This window comes from Gigantopelta aegis, chromosome 5 (genome assembly GCF_016097555.1).
Source record: "Gigantopelta aegis isolate Gae_Host chromosome 5, Gae_host_genome, whole genome shotgun sequence".
Taxonomy (NCBI): Eukaryota; Metazoa; Mollusca; class Gastropoda; order Neomphalida; family Peltospiridae; genus Gigantopelta; species Gigantopelta aegis.
In genome coordinates, this window is record NC_054703.1 from 26,843,185 (window position 1) to 26,865,573 (window position 22,389).

The 22,389-nt window shown below is 36.4% G+C and overlaps 1 protein-coding gene across 3 annotated transcripts in view; it reads right to left on the reverse strand.

The window, feature by feature from the left end:
• Positions 1-313: 313 nt before the first annotated feature.
• LOC121373543 (antistasin-like) overlaps positions 314-22,389 on the reverse strand; it is a 26,138-nt gene continuing 4,062 nt past the window's right edge. The window contains exons 4-12 of one of the 3 annotated variants that reach the window (XM_041500219.1): positions 22,031-22,129; positions 18,545-18,628; positions 16,639-16,746; positions 13,167-13,220; positions 11,559-11,666; positions 9,810-9,863; positions 7,037-7,135; positions 3,900-3,935; positions 314-639 (exon numbers count right to left, since the gene is read on the reverse strand). In XM_041500219.1, coding sequence (XP_041356153.1) covers positions 530-639; positions 3,900-3,935; positions 7,037-7,135; positions 9,810-9,863; positions 11,559-11,666; positions 13,167-13,220; positions 16,639-16,746; positions 18,545-18,628; positions 22,031-22,129 — 752 coding nt within the window. In that variant the 3' untranslated portion in view covers positions 314-529. Of the gene's footprint in view, positions 640-3,836; positions 3,936-7,036; positions 7,136-9,809; positions 9,864-11,558; positions 11,667-13,166; positions 13,221-16,638; positions 16,747-18,544; positions 18,629-22,030; positions 22,130-22,389 lie in introns of all 3 variants that reach the window. The other 2 variants (XM_041500218.1, XM_041500220.1) reach the window with 2 other exon arrangements.

A 22,389-nucleotide genomic window follows, 5' to 3' on the forward strand; every position in this document is an offset into this window, starting at 1 on the left:
TTTGCTGCTGATAAGAAAATGTAGAGGGTTTCTTCTAAAACTGTGTGTTAAATATTACCAAATGTTTTACATTCAATTAAGGCCGTGGTATGAGCGGATCTGTTTGTGGAAAAGTGCATATAAAAGATCCCTTGCTGCTGATGGGAAAATATAGAGGTTTTCCTCTAAAACTGTGTGTCAAAAATTATCAAATGTTTTATATATCAATAGCCATATATAATTACTTAATGGGCTATTGTGTTTGCATTTAACCTGTGTATAACGTCCTTGCTACAGAAGAAAATTCAGTTTAAAAGAATGAATACACAAAATATTTGCCTATACTATTTTATTTTCTTCAGTAACAAAATTTACAAAATCCCAACCAGTCTTTCGTCTTGAACAACTGTGTGCTCGTTTTATTTATTTACTATTTAATGTTCTGTAAACCCCGTCCTGTCTTGTCACATTTTATATTATGTATTTGTTCATGCTTCTCATTATGCTGTTGCCTAACGGCATGGGTGTAATAAACTTCTGTTCTGTTCTGTTAAAAACCAAGTTTGCATTTACATCTTTCGCATCCATTGGCATCACGGACGTATCCATGGCGACAGAACAGACGACAACACTTCGGACCGCAAGGACAGGCACGTTTAACTGTAGATAAAATAAAATACATAGATGATTAAAATTACATATTCCTCTATATTGCAAGTATTATATTTTTAACTTTTAAAAAAATATATTAAGAATTTAGAATATGGATTCATTTGTGAACAGTTCACAATCGTCATGTTTTTCAAGAGTACAAGTCGTACGCTGGTTGGAAGTTGGGCGGAGGGAGGGGGGTGATTGATTGATTGATCTGTTAATTGAAGACATATTTTACTGTACATTTTAGAACAAATAACAGGGGACATGTTTGACAACTTAGTAGGCCCTCTTCTATATACATACAATATACAGGGCGACTTATATTTAAACTACATTAAAACAGTATAGGAAGTCAATGTCAGGTTATGATATTAAAACAATAAAAAAATAGTAGAATATTATATATCTTGTAAAATTGCATTTGTACAGTTAAAGTGGCATTCCTGAGTTTGCTGCATTGTAAGATGATTCCGACTAATAAAATATTTCTACGATTAAACTTACATATTAAATATATTTTCTTGCTCAGAATATTAATGTCTGTATTATATTCAATGTGTTTCTGGTCGCCTTAATATTTGTAAGAAGCCCAAACTGGATTTCGTCTTCAAATAATTTCATACGTACGGAACAAATATTTTTTTGGAAATATATGAAGTTTAACCTGGTACAAATGTTAGAACGATCAGAAAAACTTTTACTATACACCCACTAATATATTATGCAGAAAAAATATATTTGATATCTAATTGCAATCGTTAAAAAGTCTCTTTTAGTCGACAACATCTTAAATATTGCAGAAAACTCAGGAATGTCCCTTTAATTTAAAACAACATAACTATTTTACACAGCAGATCGACATAAAAAGAAGACTGACAGACAGATAAATAACATGTCTATATCACATATTTACAAAATAAATCAAGCATAACGTTACATACGTCATTCCTTGTGGAATCACTAGAATCAATAATACAAGTATGTACACTTAAAATATTAACCATTAGAGTCAACACACAGACACACACTCACACACACACACACACACACACACACACACACACACATCTATCTATATCTATATCTATATCTATATCTATATCTCTACATATATATATATATATATATATCTATCTATCTATCTATCTATCTATCTATCTATCTATCTATCTATCTATCTATCTATCTATCTATCTATCTATCTATCTATCTATCTATCTATATATATATATGGCATTACGAACATTATGCCATCTCGTAAAAGGATTCACGTTATCATCGTTTTAGATGAAGTGACATATTTTACAGTTGTGATGGCAGTATTCATGATAGGTGTCACCGGTGGGATAGGCAGGGTATCCTCATCTTTCGCGAACACCTAATATCATTACTGTTATGACAGTGATTCGTGAGTGCATGTCATCACACCTATACTTATTCTAATGAGCTCTGTCTGGTTCTAGTTGTGATTTAGCAAACTAGTCTGCGACTGGCAGTCCTCTTTATGGTATGAAATCTCCAGTAAACGACTGCTTTGTGCAGAGATACAGTCCTGATCATGCATTACGGTTCTGTCGTTAAGATGTGATTTAGTAAACTAGTTTGTGAGTGGCAGTCCTCTTTTGCACAGGAAAGATGTAGTGTCAGGCAAAAGGATCCCCTCGGGCGTGGCTGTCCTCCTAAAGACGAGGCACTAGATTAGAGATTCACGGAAATCAAACACTATGTTGCCAAATACCCATTCGACTCTGATTTGTGTGAAGATACGGCCGTGATCATGTATTACGGCTTTGTTGTTCAGATCAGTGTCGTCGAGTGTAGCCTTAATCATGAGACACGTGTATCCCACATGAATTTCAAATTGCCTCCACCCAGTCTAAAAATAGTTTATAATTTAAAGAGACAGTCCCCAGTTTGCAGCCATTGTAAAACGTGTCCGACTAACAGAGCTCTTTTGGTGACTACAATTACATATTAAGAGAGAGAGAGAGAGAGAGAGAGAGAGAGAGAGAGAGAGAGAGAGAGAGAGAGAGAGAGAGAGAGAGAGAGAGAGAGAGAGAGAGAGAGAGAGAGAGAGAGAGAGAGAGAGAGAGAGAGAGAGAGAGAGAGAGAGAGAGAGAGAGAGAGAGAGAGAGAGAGAGAGAGAGAGAGAGAGAGAGAGAGACAGACAGACAGACAGACAGACAGACAGAAAGAGGTTATTACCAGAGTGTTTTTCGGTATCGTCAATTTCATATATTAGGAATACAAATTGTATTATGCGAGCCTCTGCCATATTTGTATGTACGAAACTGCTGGAAGGTACAGTCTTTTTTCAGCTTCTACAAACATTAGAACGATAACTAACTGCTTGTGACACATTGTTTCTATGAATCTGTTTTCAATAAGTAATTTTTATTATCAAAAAGGTTCTGGTAGTTCTAAACATGTTACAGCGGTAGCAAACTCAGGACAGTCCATTTGATGGTGGAATTACCTTCAACAAACGTTTTCTAAACTACATATAATTTTTCTAAATTTCTTCAACCATTGTCAATATTATCATAAGCGTACAAGACGGGGTGGGGAGTGGGGGAGGGCAACTGCCTCCTAGTGATGGAGAAAACCTCAATTCGGGCAAACATGATAGAGATATTCGGGCAAAATCATTCTACCCTCAACATTAGTTGTAATCTCTGTAAAAATGCGTAGTGATTCGATTGCACCCTTATATAACTGTTTGGAAATAGTGTTAATATGATTAAACTTTGTTTTCCAGATTCGGGCATTGTCGTTTAATGCGGGCTAAAACCAGCCTCCCCCTTCCCCTACAGAAATGGGAGCCCGTACGCCTATGAATACTGTCTCCTAATATGCAAGTGTAAATTCCTTCAACTAACCTAACAATATTTCTAAACTATAGATACGCATTTCCTTATTTCCTAATCTACAGGCGTAAGTCCCTTCAACCTTAAGGATATTTATTTCGAAACTACAAATATGCATTTCCTCCACCCACATTTAACTTATTGTCCAAAGTATGCACGAAAATACCTTTAACCGATCTTATAATATTTTCCAAACTATAACCAATAATAATTTATCACATATTTAATAACAAATGCAAATTCTTCCACTCTGTCTCAATGTATTAGTTTCTAAACTACATATTAATTCCTTCAAGCAACTTAAGATGATTTTCCAAACCAGTAGTAAATTACCCAGCAAACTAAACACATTAAAACGATTGAAAGTATCTGGTTGAAACATTTCCATCTTTATACCAGTGGCAGCCACACTCCAGTCATATGGGAAGAGACCTGAATTTAAAATTATATCTAAAAGATATATATTTAAAATCCATGTAGTTTATATATCTATACAAATTAGCCATGCCGTGTGAACATTTTAGTCCATTTCAAATTATGTATCTATATATGTATGTATATACATATGCATATGCATATGCATATACATATACATATACATATACATATACATATATATATATATATATATATATATATATGAAGAGTTTAGGCGCAAAACGCGATATATCCATTTTTTTAATTTTCAGTAAAAGTGATTTTTATTTATTGGCGTATATCGCGTTTTGATAAAAAAACAAAACAAAAAAAACCTCGGGATTTACCCAATACAATTTCATAAGGATCAATCGCGTTTTGCGGCAAATAAGCGGGTCTTCGATTAGCCCTTACTGACATACGATAGTGGCTTTAACAAACAAACTAGAAAGAAAATGGTTTATATCGCGTTTTGCGCCTGAACTCTTCATATATATATCTATCTATATATATATATATATATATATATAGAGAGAGAGAGAGAGAGAGAGAGAGAGAGAGAGAGAGAGAGAGAGAGAGAGAGAGAGAGAGAGAGAGAGAGAGAGAAGAGAGAGAGAGAGAGAGAGAGAGAGAGAGAGAGAGAGGGAGGGGAGAGGTATGTGTGTATTATTACCAGTGGGTTTTTTCGGTATCGTCAATATCAAGCTTAATACAATGTGTTTTTGTGAACTGTATAAGAAACTTTTATTCCAGTCAACCATTACCCGATATTCAAATTACATAAAAATATGTGACGCGGTGTTTGTTTCTTTTAATTGAAATGACGTCAAACTGGCCATATGCTAGCTAATATGCATATATATATATACTGACACTCAATGAAAACGCAAAAACAACGTTTCATTGCAAATAAGACAAACTATTAATGAATTGATGGATAATGTAATATGACATTAATTACTGGTATTCATGAGATTGCAACGCCTGTGCAAGCTCAGCGACGTTACGCGGTGGTGGCTGTCGATGACGTACACGTCGTTCTAACTCATCCCACATGTGTTCAATTCGGTTCAAATCCGATGAAACGGCGGGCCAGTTCATAACGGTGATACCGACTTGTTGCAGTAATGCCTGGGCAATTCTTGCAGTATGTGGACGGGCATTGTCTTGTTGAAACAGAAGGGGACCTCCTGGTCTTCGGTGACGCCGCAAAAATGGCTGGAGAACTGGTCTTAGAATAACGTCAACATAACGCTGGGCTGTAAGGGCATCGTGAACAATGATGAGATCACTCCTGAAATCACAGTTGATTGCCCCCGATACCATCAGACAACCGCCGGCAAACCGATCACGTTCCCTCACACATCCGTCAACGTACCGTTCATGGAGTCTCCTGTACACACGTGCTCTTTCATCAGCAAAGGAGACAAAGAAACGGGACTCATCTGAGAAAACAATGCTCCGGTAAAATGCTGGTGGATGATTACCATTCTGGAGAGCAAACTGTAGTCTCGCAGCACGATGTCCCGGTGTCATGATGTTACCATTGTGCGGGCGTCTGCATCTGAATCCAGCCGTTTTGAGTCGACGGATGACCGTCATCGGATGGATAGGCCTTCCATGACGTCCTATCGTGTTGCTTGCTGTTATCGTCGCAGTTCTGAACCGGTCACGGAGGTGTTGTCGTCGAATCTGCCGATCTTGGCGTGGGGTCGTAACGGGTCGTTGACCAGGTCGAAGTCGATCACGGACACTCCCGGTCTGTTGATAACGTTCAACAAGTCGTCCAATAGTTGATGGATGGACTCTGAAGGTCCTAGCAACTTGGCTTTGCGAAGTCCCCGCTTGAACCGTGCCCAACGCTCGCTCCCTTTGTTCTTCTCTGAGTCGTGACATTCTTAATGTGACGAGGAATATGACACCGTTACGTGACTTTTATGTATCCACATACTGGCATTTCACGCGCATTGCATGCAGCATGACTGAGCATGTATTGAACGCATTTGACACCATTTTGTGTGTTTCTGCTATTGTATGTGTAACGAGAAGAAAACCAGGATTAAAACCCAGACAAAAGTACCAATCAATGGCTTCCTCTCATACATTGTTATTTTAAGTCCAATAAATATATGTTTCATTAATCACAACAAAATATTGAAATATATCTGTTTAACGTTTTCATTGTTTCATTTTTTTTTTTTTTTTTTTATCCAACAATAGTCATGTAAGTCATGTATGAAGTCATGTAAACCACTTTACATATTGTTGTCAGTATTACTATAACTTTGTATTTTATTCACGGTCACCAGTAACTTTTAAAGGGACATACCCTAGTTTCAACCCGTGAAAATTAACACTAAGTTTAGTTAATCTACAAACCTGTAACACATTTGGATAAAGTTACAATTGAGTGAATTGTTACTTCTCAAAGGCACGTGCTTTTTAAAAAAAAATATGAGAAACGCGACGTTCCATTTATTTTTCCAAAAATCTGTAATGGTGTATTAAAATAGCGTTTTATTACAAAGTTAAGAATAAAACTTGAGAGGCGTGAATGGAAACTCTGTAAACTTCGTGTCATCATAGTGCAGGTTTGCCAACTCGTGATGACGTCATATTTAGTACAGACAATGTCATTGGTCTATAAACGCCAAATCGTCCAGTAATACTGTACTACTACTAATAATAATACACCAATGCATAATAATTTCAGTAAAATTATGATTTTTATTTCCCGTTATGAATGCATACTGGGGTAATATATACTAACGTGTGTGTATCTATCTATCTATCTATCTATTATATATCTATATATATCTATATATATATATATATATATATATATATAATATATATATATATATATATATATATATATATATATATATATATATATATCTATATCTATATCTACATATATATATATATACATACACATCTCGTTTGCTATTCAGTATAGATAAACATTGTTGTGCTAGTCAACTTTGTATCTTACCCTGACACGTACACGACGTATATGCCATGACAGAATAAGTAAACTCTGAATACATTAAATCTTATGATCTTATAAAAACATCAAACATATTGTTGTAGTGTTAGTCATCGCTGTAACGTACCGTTGCAAGTACACGTCTGACATCCGTTGACGTCTTTCAAATAACCAAACGGACATAAACCACCAGGGGGCGCTGGACATCGAAGAACTGGACAAACGTCTATAATAATAATAATAATAATAATAATAATAATAATTATTATTATTATAATTATTATTATTATTATTATTATTATTAACAACTTTAATAATAATAATAATAATAATAATAATAAATAATAATCATATTAATAAATCTGGATAGATAAATAAATCAACACATAGCTACATGTATCTATCTACAGAAACCAGAAATGTTTGTTGATTATGCATCAATTTATTTTCCATCCTCTAATCATCCAGTCACTAAGTCAGTGATTTCCATTAATATATCCACAAACTAGCTAGACAGACAGTCAGTCAGTGTAATATCTTAAAAACTCCTTCAGTGCATCAATCGATTGTCCATCGATCTATCCATCCACTATCAGTCAGTGTAATCACTACAAACTCCTTCCATACATCAATCCATTGTTCATCCATCTATCCATCCACTACCCAGCATTTCAGTCAGTGTAATCACTAAAGACCCCTTTCATATATCAATCCATTGTCCATCCATCTATCCATCCAATATCTTTCAGAGTAATCACTAACGACTCCTTCCATGCATCAATCCATTGTCTGTCCATATATCCACCCACCACTATCAGTCAGTGTAATCAATAACGACTCCTTCCATGCATCAACCCATTGTCTGTCCATCTATCCATTCATTATCAGTCAGTGTAATCACTAATGAGTCCTTCCATGCATCAATCCATGGTCCATCTATCTATCAATCCACTATCAGTCAGTGTAATCACTATAAACTCCTTCCATACATCAATCCATTGTCCATCTATCTATCCATCCGCTGTCATTCAGTGTAATCACTACAAACTCCTTCCTTACATCAATCCATGGTCCATCCATCTATCCCTCCACTACCCTGTAGGTCTTTCAGTCAGTGTAATCACTAAATACTCCTTCCATGCATCAATCCATTGTCCATCTATCTATCCATCCACTGTCAGTCAGTGTAATCACTACAAACTCCTTCCTTACATCAATCCATTGTTCATCCATCTATCCCTCCACTACCCTGTAAGTCTTTCAGTCAGTGTAATCACTAAATTCTCCTTCCATGCATCAATCCATTGTCCATCCATCTATCCATCCACTATCAGTCAGTGTAATCACTAAATACTCTTTCCATGCATCAATCCATTGTCCATCCATCTATCCATCCACATCAGTCAGTGTAATCACTAAAGACTCCTTCCATGCATCAATCCATTGTCCATCCATCTATCCATCCACTACCCAGTAAGTCTTTCAGTCAGTGTAATCACTAAAGACCCCTTCCATATATCAATCCATTTTTCATTCGTATATCCATCCATCCACGAACCAGTCAGTCATTCAGTCAGTTGATTTTTCTAAAGACTTCTTCCATGCATAAATCTATTTTCCATCCATCCGTCCACAAACCAGTCAGTCATTCAGTCCGTGGATTTTCTAAAGACTTCTTCCATGCATCAATCTATTTTCCATCCATCCAACCGTCTGTAACCATGTCGGTTTTACTGTTTTAATGATTTTATTATGCACAACGCTCATGCACCTAAACCTTTGGCTAGGAGCTGTAGGGATATGCATTTAACTGTCTTTACATCTGACCTCTGACCAGGGACGGTGACGATCAACCAATAGACTGGCCAGCTGTGTTTGACCCAGTCGGTGGCTATTCACTGTCACTCACCTGACATTCTTTGACACACCACGAGCTGCACAGGCCACGCACTCATCTGCTTTAATCTTACACTGGAATAATTGGTGAGTTATATTTCTACTTTTCTAATTCACTTTACTATTTTACTAACATATAAAGTACAGTTTATAAATTACAAATAAGGTTTAAATAAATAACTACTTAAATTAGCATTTACTTTGATAAAGGAATAAACTGAATTAATGTAAGTATTAGAATTTGGGCGTGACACTTACGCTGTAACAATAATGGATATTCCTATAGCCAAGCCATAATTAAACGAGTCATTATTATTGTTTTAGAAATGTATGTGAATAGTGTGTATGTGTGTATATTAAATTAGAAATGTATTAGTTTTAGTTTACTTGTTTCTTGTAGACGTTTGATGCATTTTCATCATGTTACCGCCCTAAAGCCCACAGCTAAAGGTATTGGTATTTCAATGTGTCTAGGTAAACCGTATCACCTGTGGAGATAGGTTTGCGTAGCTTACCTTTATTTTATTATACTATATATCGCCATAAATATTATGTGTAATTGTTTGCTGTAAATAATGATTTAAGATTATCGGCGATTGATTAATGTTCAGTTGTTTAACGTACGGTAATTATGTATGTGTATTATGTCTATATTTGATGTTTACTGTGGCGATGTTAACTATTGCTCAGTGTATCGTTCTTTCTTTTGTTCAAGCGATTTGCTATTATTTGTAGATAATAACTAGACTGCAGAGTGTATTTATATATATTTTAATGCGTTTTAATATGGTGTTTTAAGACTGTTTATGTATAGTGTGAATGTATTTTAATAATGCTATTTTTGCTTATAGGGTTTGTTTGACTATATATCCTTATTCTCCGGAATAAAGAACCCTGTTAAAATATCTTCACCGAGTCCAGTTGTCTTTTCGGGGAAGTAACACGTCTACGAACCAGTCCGTCATTCAGTCAGTGTAATTATTAAATACTCTTGGACATCTTACATCCTAGTATCAGACACGTCATCGAGCCACATACGCCAGGACAGCATGTTTTACCTGTGGAATAAAATAAACCATCAAGGTATATTTTAAGTAATTAAGTGGGTAAATTAAGAAATATACGAACGCACAAACGTTCAACTAATGGAGAGATAAACAACATATAGAGCAGACAGTAAAGGAAGCTAACAATGAGCCAACTACAAACCAACCAATGATAGATGTGTAAATATATAGGTAGGTAGATAGGTAGACAGGCAGATAGACAGTCAGCCATTTTTAGATAGATATATAGATATATAAATAGATCGATAGATAGATAGATAGATGGATGGATGAATAGAGAGATAGACATGCAAACATGCGGGCAGACAGTAAAGGAAGCTAACAATGAGCCAACTACAAACCAACCAATGATAGATGTGTAAATATATAGGTAGGTAGATAGGTAGACAGGCAGACAGACAGTCAGCCATTTTAGATAGATATATAGATATATAGATAGATCGATAGATAGATAGATGGATGGATGAATAGAGAGATAGACATGCAAACATGCGGGCAGACAGTAAAGGAAGCTAACAATGAGCCAACTACAAACCAACCAATGATAGATGTGTAAATATATAGGTAGGTAGATAGGTAGACAGGCAGACAGACAGTCAGCCATTTTAGATAGATATATAGATATATAGATAGATCGATAGATAGATAGATGGATGAATAGATGAATAGAGAGATAGACATGCAAACATGCGGGCAGACAGTAAAGGAAGCTAACAATGAGCCAACTACAAACCAACCAATGATAGATGTGTAAATATATAGGTAGGTAGATAGGTAGACAGGCAGACAGACAGTCAGCCATTTTAGATAGATATATAGATATATAGATAGATCGATAGATAGATAGATGGATGGATGAATAGAGAGATAGACATGCAAACATGCGGGCAGACAGGCACGCACGCACGCATGCGGATGGATGGACGGCAGGCGGGCAGGCAAGCAGATAGATAGACAGATTTACAGACATATAGACAGACAGACAGACAGGCAAGCAGTCAGGCAGGCAGACCGGCAGGCAGGCAGGCAGGCAGACCGACGGGCATATAGATAGATAGCAGATAGATAGATAAATAGATAAATAACTAAATATGTAGATATATGGATGGATGGATGGATGGATGGATAGACATGCAAGCAGGCAGACAGGCAGGCAGGCACACAGACACGCAGGCTCGCATGCAGATGTATGGATGGATGGATGGATGGATGGATGCATGGGTTATGGTTGGGTGGATGGATGGACGGCGGGCGGGCAGGCAGGCAAGCAGACATACAGATAGATAGATATATAGATACACACACACACACACACACACACACACACACACACACACACACACACACACAGACATGGATACGCAACTAGATAGATAGACCGGCAGATATAGATAAATATATATGTTGTGTTGCCTCAACGCCGGTTTGTTTTATGTTGTGAATGTTTTGTTTTGTTTTGTTTGGCTCTTTGTTGTTTTTGGGGGTGGGGGTGGGAGGTGAGGGAGGGGGTTGTTTTATTTTTTGTTTGGGTTGTTTTGTTTTATGTTTGTGTGTTGTTGGGATTTTGGGGTGGCTGTGTGGGTGGGCGTTGAGGTGGGGGAGGTGGTTGTTTATTTTGTGTTGTTTGTGTGTTGTTGGGGTTTTTGGGGTGGCTGTGTGGGTGGGCGGGGGAGTAATAACGCGTACCATTTGGACAGTTTTGTTTGTCGACTGAACATTCACTGATGACCGATCTTGAAGCGCAGTCATGTGGTGGGAACAGAGGAAGAACAGGACACTGTCCAATGGGGGCACCTGTGTAACAAAAAACAAAGATAACACATTAGTGGCTATATAACTGGGTATTTGTTTAACAAATGGATGGACCTTCTTAGACTTGGCCGGGATTTGAACCCTTAACCTTTGACGTAGCCCCGTGGTAAAGCGCTCACTTGATGCGCGGTCCGCCTAGGATTGATCCCCGTCCATTGGGTTATTTCTCGTTCCAGCCAGTGCACCACGACTGGTATATCAAAGGCCGTAGTATGTGTTATCCTGTCTGTGGGATGGTGCATATAAAATATTCCTTGCTTTTAATCGAAAAGAGTAGCCCATGAAGTGGCGACAGCGGGTTTCATATCTCAATATCTGTGTGGTCCTTAACCATATGTCTGACGCCATATAACCGTAAATAAAATGTGTTGAGTGCGTCTTTAAATAAATAATAATACAACAATTGAAGTGATGCCACTACATTACCATTGGGTCACACATTCATATCCTCGGGAAAAATGGGATTTTTTCCTCATTAAACTGATCGTAAATTATTTTTGAGGGAATGAAACAAAAATATTCCTTTGCTATATCCGAGCTAGTATAATTGCAGACAGAATGAAATGAAAATGGTCGATTATCTTATTAGTCTTATTAGTCTTATTATTATTAGGGGCAAGACGTAGGCCAGTGGTAAAGCGCTCGCTTTATGCGCGGTCGGTTTAGGATTGATCCCCGTCGGTGGCCCCATTGGGCTATATCTAGTTCCAACCAGTGCTCCACAACTGGTGTAACAAAGCCCGTGGTATGTACTATCCTGTCTGTGGGATGGTGCGTATAAAATTTCCCTTGCTGCTAATCGAAAATAGTAGCCCATGAAGTGGCGACAGCGGGTTCTCTCTCTCTCTCTCTCTCTCTCTCTCTCTCTCTCTCTCTCTCTCTCTCTCTCTCTCTCTCTCTCTCTCTCTCTCTCTCTCTCTCTATATATATATATATATATATATATATATATATATGTGGTTCTTTACCATATGTATGACGCCATATAACCGTAAATAAAAAGTGTTCAGTTCGTTGTTAAATTTAAATATTTTCTTCCTTCCTTTGATACGTGCTATTGTGGCTTTGACAAAAAATGTTTGCCTGATTCTCAACCATCCGATGCAAGTCACGTGCGAAATGTCATCCCTATATATTTTAAATGTAACGCGTGGCCTAGAGTGCCATTTGGAATAGATCATACAGTAATGAAGAACACTATGGAATCATATATGTCAAAAGTTGGAAAGCTATGATCACGTTGAAATCGTCACTAATACCAACTGATTTTTCACTCACTCACACATTCAGTCATTAAATCACTTTTGAACCACCTACCCATTTACTCACCGACGTACTTTCTCACTCACTAACTCAATTATTCGGTGATCTACTAAGTCATTCACTGGATTTTTCTCTTTTCTCTCTCTCCGTCTCACTCACTCAGTCATGCTACTCTCTCCCTCACTTATTCACCCCTCTATTTACTTATTACATACTTACTTCCGACAAATTGGCATGTTCTCGATCCACATATTCCAGGGCAACATGTTTGGCCTAGAGAAATTAATTAAATAATTAGATAATTAAATAAGAATAAAACTGATAGGAAGAAAAAAATAAAATAATGAAAAACAAAAATAGAAATCAAAACGTCAATGATATAGACGGGTTTTTCCGATTGTCGCCCAGCAGTTTATGACGTTGTCGATAGATGACATTACCGTACGGCCGCCACTAAGGGAGTGAAATTCACGCAACAATAACATGTGACGGCATTGCATTTTGGTGCAATTTCACTATTTATGACTTTCTTGGAACGTTTTGTAAAAGCAAAACCAGTCTCTCGGATAATTCAACCTCATTTTAAGATTGTATATTCATATCAATGTCGGTGGAAATATGTGAATGATTAAAAACATAAATAATAAAGCACCTATGCACGCCAATACAAAAGCATAGCGAATAAATTAAACACACGCAAGTGTAAATACGTTTGATGGTTATTAAGTGAAACTTTACTGAATGCATCCTAAAATATAGAGAGCTATTTCAGTTATGTACGTTTGTAGAAAACGTGAGGTACCATTTTAAAAAAAGAAAGACTGACCTTAGATCTAGACAACCACGTTTAGCTGTTAATATTATTATAGCTATGGGATATTCCAGATGTGATCAAATGGGGTTGAAGTGGGGCGCAGATCACACTTCCATATATTGCTCTCTTGTTATTTTTGTTTTTTGTTATTATGGTGTTAAATGTGTGCAAATAAAATGCTAAATAAATAATTTACTGACGTAACACGCATGCAGGCCACACCAAAAATTGCACCACACCAACTGTCAAATTTTATTTTTTACAACCGTGTCCGGTGTATCGGCGCGTCCGGTTATTCGGCGCACTTGGTATTTTGCTTAAGTATGCTTAGGAAGTTGTCATGTCGTCGGAGTTCTTAACGGATTAAAGTTCAATTCCTGTTCAATGGTTAATCAAGTATCTACATATTTATTGTTAAGAGTGCAATAAAACAAATTAAATTAGAATTATCAATAATTATATCATAATTTCAAAATAAACCATTCACCTGTTTTCGTGTATATAAACGCGAACTAGGTCAGCCTTATTGATATTAAGAATGTTAAAACCAGTCTAAAAACACCTTTCCCGCCTTTTTAAAATTATAGTACACAGTAATTATTTTTGTTTGGTTATTTTTATTTAAACTGAAAAGAAAAACACAGACAAGTGCAAACAAAACGAAAGTTTTACACTTAATTGATAGTCATTCCAGTTCGCAATTGTCACACTGTTATAAAAAATAAAAGCGAAATAAGATCCACGTGTGTGCACAATGTACCCGAGAAAAATAAAATCCATGTAGGCATCTTAGCCATGCATGACAATGAACATGTATGCATCTGCAGTACTGTGTCACTCAAGAAAACGATTTCGAAATTGATCATGAGATGGGTCATGTGTGATCGTTCATTTTCACAGTAATATTTTTAACAAGACAAAACAAAAAAGTACTAAAATAAATCTGGGACAACAGTGTAGCGTTTATTGGTTAAACGTGAGGTCATGGGCTGTCTATAAATAGCGGGGTCAACGATCCACACCTGCTGCGCCGAATCACCGGTCATGCAAATCGTTTTGGATACAAGGAAGTGACTACATTTATGGACAATTTTAAAATGTTTATTTACTACAGACATAAAACAATTTGTAGTGTATTTCAGATTATGCAATGCTTCGTTGGTGAGACACGTTTTATTAAGTATTTCACAGTGTTCACATAGAAAATGGTCCTTGAATGCTTAGGTGCGCCGATACACCGGACAGCACTGTAATTATTATTTTTTTTTTTATTTATTTATATTTATATTTTAATTTATATTTTAGTATTAATTAATTAATTTATTTATTTGTTATTATTTTATTATTATAAATATTTAAAAAAAAAAAAAAAAAATGTTTCTAGGAAAAAAAAATCATCCACAATATTCAACACTAAATTACTCTGAAATCGTGCTTTTGATTAGTCAGTGTTCTATACATTGGTTAATTACAAAACGAACCCATTTGACATTACTGGCGATGCCCAAGACAAGTACAAACAAAATAGGTGCATAGGCTGGAGGGGGGGGGGGGGGGGGGGGGGGGTCATATGATACCCCGTCTGCTGAGGCTAAAATACTGTTTTAAATTTCAATATATTAGGCCATACAGGTGTCAAGCGAAATTATATTGGCTTGCATCAGTTTAAATGATTCGTTATGCATTAGTATTAACGTGTATATATATATATATATATATATATATATATATATATATATATATATATATATATATATATATATACATGCTTTATTATTTACGTTTTTAATTTTTAACACATTTTCACCAACTTTCATATGAATCTACATTCTTAAATAAGGTTGAATTATCCGACATATTGGTTTTGCTTTCAGAAAATGTACTAAAAAGGTAATAAATACTGAAAATGCAACCAGATGCAATACCTTCACATGCTATTATTGTGCAATTTTCACTCCCTTAATGGCGGACCGATCACGTGATTCTAAAGATGGCCGCGCACATTACTTTGACGTCACTGGCAATAAACCCGTCTATAAAGAAATAAATAATAAAATACATTAACATTTTGATAGATGCAAGGATGGATTGATGAAAGGATAGACAGACAGACAGACAGACAGAAATACATACAGACAAACTGATATATACAGAGAGAGAGAGAGAGAGAGAGAGAGAGAGAGAGAGAGAGAGAGAGAGAGAGAGAGAGAGAGAGAGAGAGAGAGAGAGAGATAAATAGATAGAGATAAATAGATAGAGATAAATAGATTTGGTTCGAATAGATTAGATTAGATTAGATTAGATTAGACAGTAAATAAATAAATAAACTGCTTTACATAACTTAGTAAATAAGTACATTTAATCAATAACAAAATATATGTACATTGCATCATAATTAAATAACAAATAACAAACATAATGAACAAACGATTAAATTTTTTTTTTAAATATATGAAATTAGAATTAAAGGGACAGTCCTGAGTTTGCTGCAATTTTTAATATGTTATCGACTAACCGATACTTTTTAACGACTGTAATTACATATCAAATATATTTTTCTGCAAAAAAATATTAGTGGCTGTATATTGAATGTGTTTCTGATCGTTCTAATATTTGTACTAGGTTAAATTTCATTTTATTTCATAAAATATAATTTTTTCGTATGTACGAAATTAGTTGAAGACAAAATCCAGTTTAGACTTCTAACAAATATTAAGACGACCAGAAACACACTGCATATACCGACACTGATATTCTAAACAAGAAAATATATTTAATATGTAAGTTTAATCGTAGAAATATTTTATTAGTCGGAAACATCTTACAATGTAGCAAACTCAGGAATGTCCCTTTAATATGTTTTGTGAAGATACTTACCATCAGGACAATCTTGTTTCTCAAAAGAACATTCGTTTATAACGAGGACGGCTGCACAGTCGCTAGGACGATGGAATGGGACACTGGGGCATTGGTTAGGATGGACAACTAAAATAGACAAAATCATTATAAACAATAAAAAAGAAGCTATCTAATGTTCCTTTGATGTAGCTTAAGCATGATTGAAGCGAATTTTTTGTTTTAGAAATAATAAACTATTTATGAAATAAATTCAAATGGTTTCCCATATAAACAAATGTTACAAAATACAAATAATGTTCTGCACCTCGTGACTAAATCTGAACGACAACACCGTAATATGTTTTCAGGGCCATTTCTCTCTCTGCATAATGCGATAGTCGAATAAGCATTTGACAAAATGGTGGTTCATCTCTTGAACATCTATCTAGTGCATTGTTTCTATGACAACAGGAGCCGAGACTTAGCCCAGTGGTAAAGCGTTCGTTTGAAGCGCGGTATGTCTGGGATAGATCCCCGTCGGTGGGCCCATTGGGGTATTTCTCACTCCAGCCAGTGCACCACGATTGGTACACCAACGGCCGTGGTATGTGCTATCCTGTCTATGGGATGCTGCATATAAAAGATGCCTTGCTACTAAGGGGAAACAATGTAGCGGGTTTCCTCTCTAAGACTATATATCAAAATTACCAAAATGTTTGAAATTCAATAGACGTTGATTAATTTAACAGTTTCCTTTAGTGGTGTTGATAAACTAAGAAACGACGGACTCAACACATTTTATTTATATGGCGTGTTGATAAACAACACACACTTTTAACTACGAGGACAGAGGACATACAGTGCCGAGAAGATCCTTTACGGGAGATTCCATCCCTCTTGCCCTGCCACAAAGAGGACTGCCACTTCTACTTTATATACCGTATTAAAGATGTAATACAATATGAAATATCAAACATAATAAGCAATATGTTAGAAAATACAGTGAGTAAATTCGCCACTGATTTAAAATGGTTGTATCATTAACAAATGGGCCTTTAAATTAATAACGAGCATATTTTATTTACATTGCATTTTAATCAATCAACACTAAATACACAAACAAAATGTCAGACAAAATTCCCTGTCCATTCAATAATACATTGTCCATTCAAAATTCCCGAAATATTTCCACCGCTTTATAACCTTGTGTTAGTAGAGGACTATGTGTAAATCCTGCTTATATTGACTAATTTCTCCAGTTTTCTCCATTCCTCTTAAAATGTTTGACATCCAGTAACCGATGATTAATTGATCAATGTGGTCTAGTGGTGTCATACAACAAAGTAAACTTGTCCTCTTAAAGGGACATTCCTGAGTTTGCTGCAATTTTTAAGATGGTATCGACTAACAGAGACTTTTTATCGATTGTAATTACATATCAAATATATTTTCCTGCATAAAATATTAGTGGCTCTATATTAAGTGTGTCTGATCGTTCTACTATTTGTACTAGGTTAAATTTAATTTTATTTCCTAAAATATTTAAAAGTATGTACGAAATTATTTGAAGAGAAAATCCAGTTTGGGTTTCTTACAAATGTTAAGACGACCAGAAACACATTGAATATACAGACATTGATATTCTAAACAAGAAAATATATTTCATATGTAAGTTTAATCGTAGAACTATTTTATTAGTCGGCAACATCTTACAATGCAGCACACTCAGGAATGTCCCTTTAACGCATTGTGCTTCAAGAAAAACAGTTGAACTATTGTGGAGAGTGTGTTTGCTTTTAAATAAAAGCGAAAATGTAAAGTATTATGACGAATATCCGACAATATACACGTACCTTGTTCGCATCTCAGGCAAATATGGGTATTTTTCTCCTTGTTAATGTTCTATTTGCTATTTAACGGTTAAAACAATTTGTTTTATACTTGCCTTTACACCTGCAGTTGATGCATCCATTACTGTCTTTGATGTAACCATGTGGACATCTCACGGAACATTTTACTGGAGGGCAATCTGAGAAAAAAAATCTAATATATCTAGCATACATCTCGCCATTTTAGATTACCAATATATTTGATTTCGTATATTGGTAATCTAAAATGGCGAGACGTATGTATCACTGTGGGATGGTGCATATAAAAGATCCATTGCTACTAATGGAAAAATGTAGCTTCTAAAACTGTATGTCAAACTTACCAAATGTTTGACATCCAAAAACCTAAGATTAGTACACCGATGTACTCTAGTGGTGTCGTTAAACTAAATACACTTTGGTAATCTTAACAATAAAATAAGGTAAAACGAGTGAATGAGAAATGACCAATCGGGTGGGACGCTAGTTAGACTTTAAAAAACGTCCCTTTTGCTTTGTCGTTACGTATTATAGTAGTTTTTTTTTAAATCCGCTTTAGGAAATAGTTCCTCATAAAAAAATAATACGTACGTCTGAAATGCCGTTTGAGAGATCTCTTCAGAAAGATTTAACATGGGGGATTTAGATAGTCGAGCGATATTTATGGAAGACGGGTCGAGAAATGCTTCCCCGGAAAAATGTTTTTGTTTGTTTTAAATACATAATGTATTGAAAAAAAAATTCTTTGTGCAGGGAAGGGTTTCATCTGTTTTTTGATGATTACAATTAGGATGACCTCTTTGGTATTTAAATAACCAAATGGTCTGGCGTTGATTGTGTTTGTAGTACTAATACCAACTGTCTAAATGGCGTATTTTCGCGGTGCTCTAGACTGACTGAAAATGTTTGTGGTCAGAAAGTGTTGTACTCGTCAAAACTAGTCTCGTAGTCCTCGAGATATGCAAGCACTTTTTTTTCACAGACACTATTCTGACATAGAAATTGCATGGAGTAATCAAATTAATGGTGTGCAACCACATTTGTTCAGCTTCACAACACCATATTGCTGTGTCGTAGTATTATTTTCAATTAATATTTTGCCTTTACCAATAGCAGATGAATATTTCGAGCTAGGATGTCGTACCGGCCTCGGTAGCGCAGTGGTTAAGCCATCGGACTACAGGTTCGCAGCTGGGTACCAGCTCCAACACAGAGCGAGTTCTTGAGGGCTTAATGGGAAGGTGCACGGCTACTACACCCTCTTCTTTCTCACTAACCACTAACCAACTAACAACTAACCCACTGTACTGGACAGACAGCCCAGATAGCTGAAGTGTGTGCCTATGACGGCGTGCTTGGATATAAACACGAAAATAAATTGAAACGAAAATGAATGGGATGTCGTTAAACATCTAATCTAATCTAATGGTATTATTTACAAGGTACCTGTCAAGGGAGATTACTCGCTGAAACTAACAGCCGCGCAGCTCTCTCGAAAATGAGGTAATTTTCCCAAATTAATTAGTATTCACATCTGAAATGCATACCATTTACAAACAACAAAAACTCACCAACCTTTGCCTTAGCAGAACAGGAGGACCTGGTTTTCTTTTAAGTTTATTCAACCATGACAAATTTAGACATCATAAAATATATTTGCTAAACTTTCGTTATTAAGTATCATATGATAAATATTATATACATATATATATATATATATATATATATATATATATATATATTGCTATATATATACTATGGACTGCAGTGGAGGCGTTTTCGTCACCAAACAGCGTCGAACGAGGGCGCTGAAATCAGTACCTTGTGTGGCCACCAGCAGTAGCAATCACTGCGTGACATCTCCTTGGCATAGACTGAATGAGTCTCTGAATCCGGGCACGTGGAATCCTAGGCCATTCTTCCTGCAGTGCATGTGACAGTTGCGTACACGTCTGCCCAGTTCGTCCCATAGATGTTCAGTGGGTTGAGATCTGGCGATCTTGATGGCCATGGCAGCACATTAATATTCTCATTCTGTAGGAAATCCATTGTTACACATGTCGTTTGCGGCCTGGCATTGTCCTGCTGAAACAGTTCTCTCTGTTGATCCAAAATGGGAAGCATGTGACGGCGAAGAATTTCATCCCGGTAGCGTACAGCTGTCAGATTGCCTTGTACGAACACAAGTATGAGATGGCTCCCCACATCATGACACTCCCTGCACCGAATCTGTCAACTTGGGCGACGCAGTTGTTGGCAACACGTTCATTGCTGCGTCTGTAAACACGTTGTCGTCCATCATATTGCTGTAGAAGGAAACGTGACTCGTCGCTGAACCATACTCGCCGCCAGTTTCTCAAGTTCCACCCCTGTGCATTCGTGCACCAGCGGACACGTAAATGTCGATGTTGACGTCGCAGGACGGGGCCAACATACGGTCTCCTAGCCCGCAAACCAGCTTCTCGAAGTCGGTTCCGAATGGTTTGTGCAGACATCCTTCTCAAACCAGGTATGCGTCCAGCAGTGTTCGTTGCTCTGGCAGTTCGGTGACGCAAGCGCAGAACCCGGATTTAGCGATCTTGTGTTGCAGTTGTTATGCGAGGTCTTCCACTTCTGGGCCGGTCTTCAGCTAATTGAAACTGCTGGTACCTGTCCCAGAGACGTGAAATGGTGCTCTGATTCACCTAACTGAAGGCGGTCTATTGCAATGTTTCGATTCGGCAGGCTTAGTCTTGGCATCTTGTGACTCGTCTACGTCGAAATGGAAACGAGGCATCATTGCGAACATTGCAACTTTAAATACCCATCACTACCCCAATCATTTCCCCGAGTTTCACGTGCATTCGCCAAAATCTGACCATTTCACGCCGATTTCCTGCAATTGTCGCACAACGTGCGTTAAATTTGTTTTAGGGTACATTTGGGCATGCTGTCCCATTCCAGGGACATTAAAGGGATATTCCTGACTTTTCTCCATTATAAGATGTTTCCGACTAATAAAATATTTCTACGATTAATCTTACATATTAAATATATTTTCTTGCTTAGAATATCAGTGTCTGTATATTTAATGTGTTTCTGGTGTCTTAATATTTGTAAGATGCCGAAACTGGATTTTGTCTTCAAATAATTTCGTACGTACGAAAAAGTATATTTTATGAAATAAAATGAAATTTAACCTACTAGACATATTTGAACGACCAGAAATACGTTTAATATACAGCCACAAATATTGTATACAGGAAAATATATTTGATATGTAATTTGTCGTTAAACAGTCTCTGTTAGTCAATAACATCTTAAAATGTGCAGCAAACTCTGGAATGTCCCTTTAACAAGCAGGATCATCCAGCAACATTGTACAAAAACCCCGATATTTTGTCAAATCAAACACTTTTCTTCTTTCCCTATCACCTATGCGTTTCTTTTGTGACAGAGTATATATAGATAAATAGATAGACAGATAAGATACATACATACATGCATACATGCATACATACATACATACATACATACATACATACATACATACATACATACATACATAGATAGGTTGTACTTACTGTTGCAAGTGCATGTCGGGCATCCATCTGCATCCTTTTCGTAACCAAACGGGCACTTGACACCCGGACGAGGTTCACATCGCCTCGTGATACATTTAGCTGGCAATAATTAAAACATAAGAAGAAAACGAATGCAATGATGATGATAATGATGTTGATGATGGTGGTGGTGGTGATGATTATGATGACGACGATGATGATTATGATGATGATGATTATTATGTTGATGTTGATTATGACTATGATGATGATGATGATGATGCTTTTGATGATGATTATGATGGACTACGGTTAATTGGGCTTACAAATGTAATCATAACCATAATAATATATTCCATACATGTTCATTTATATGTTCG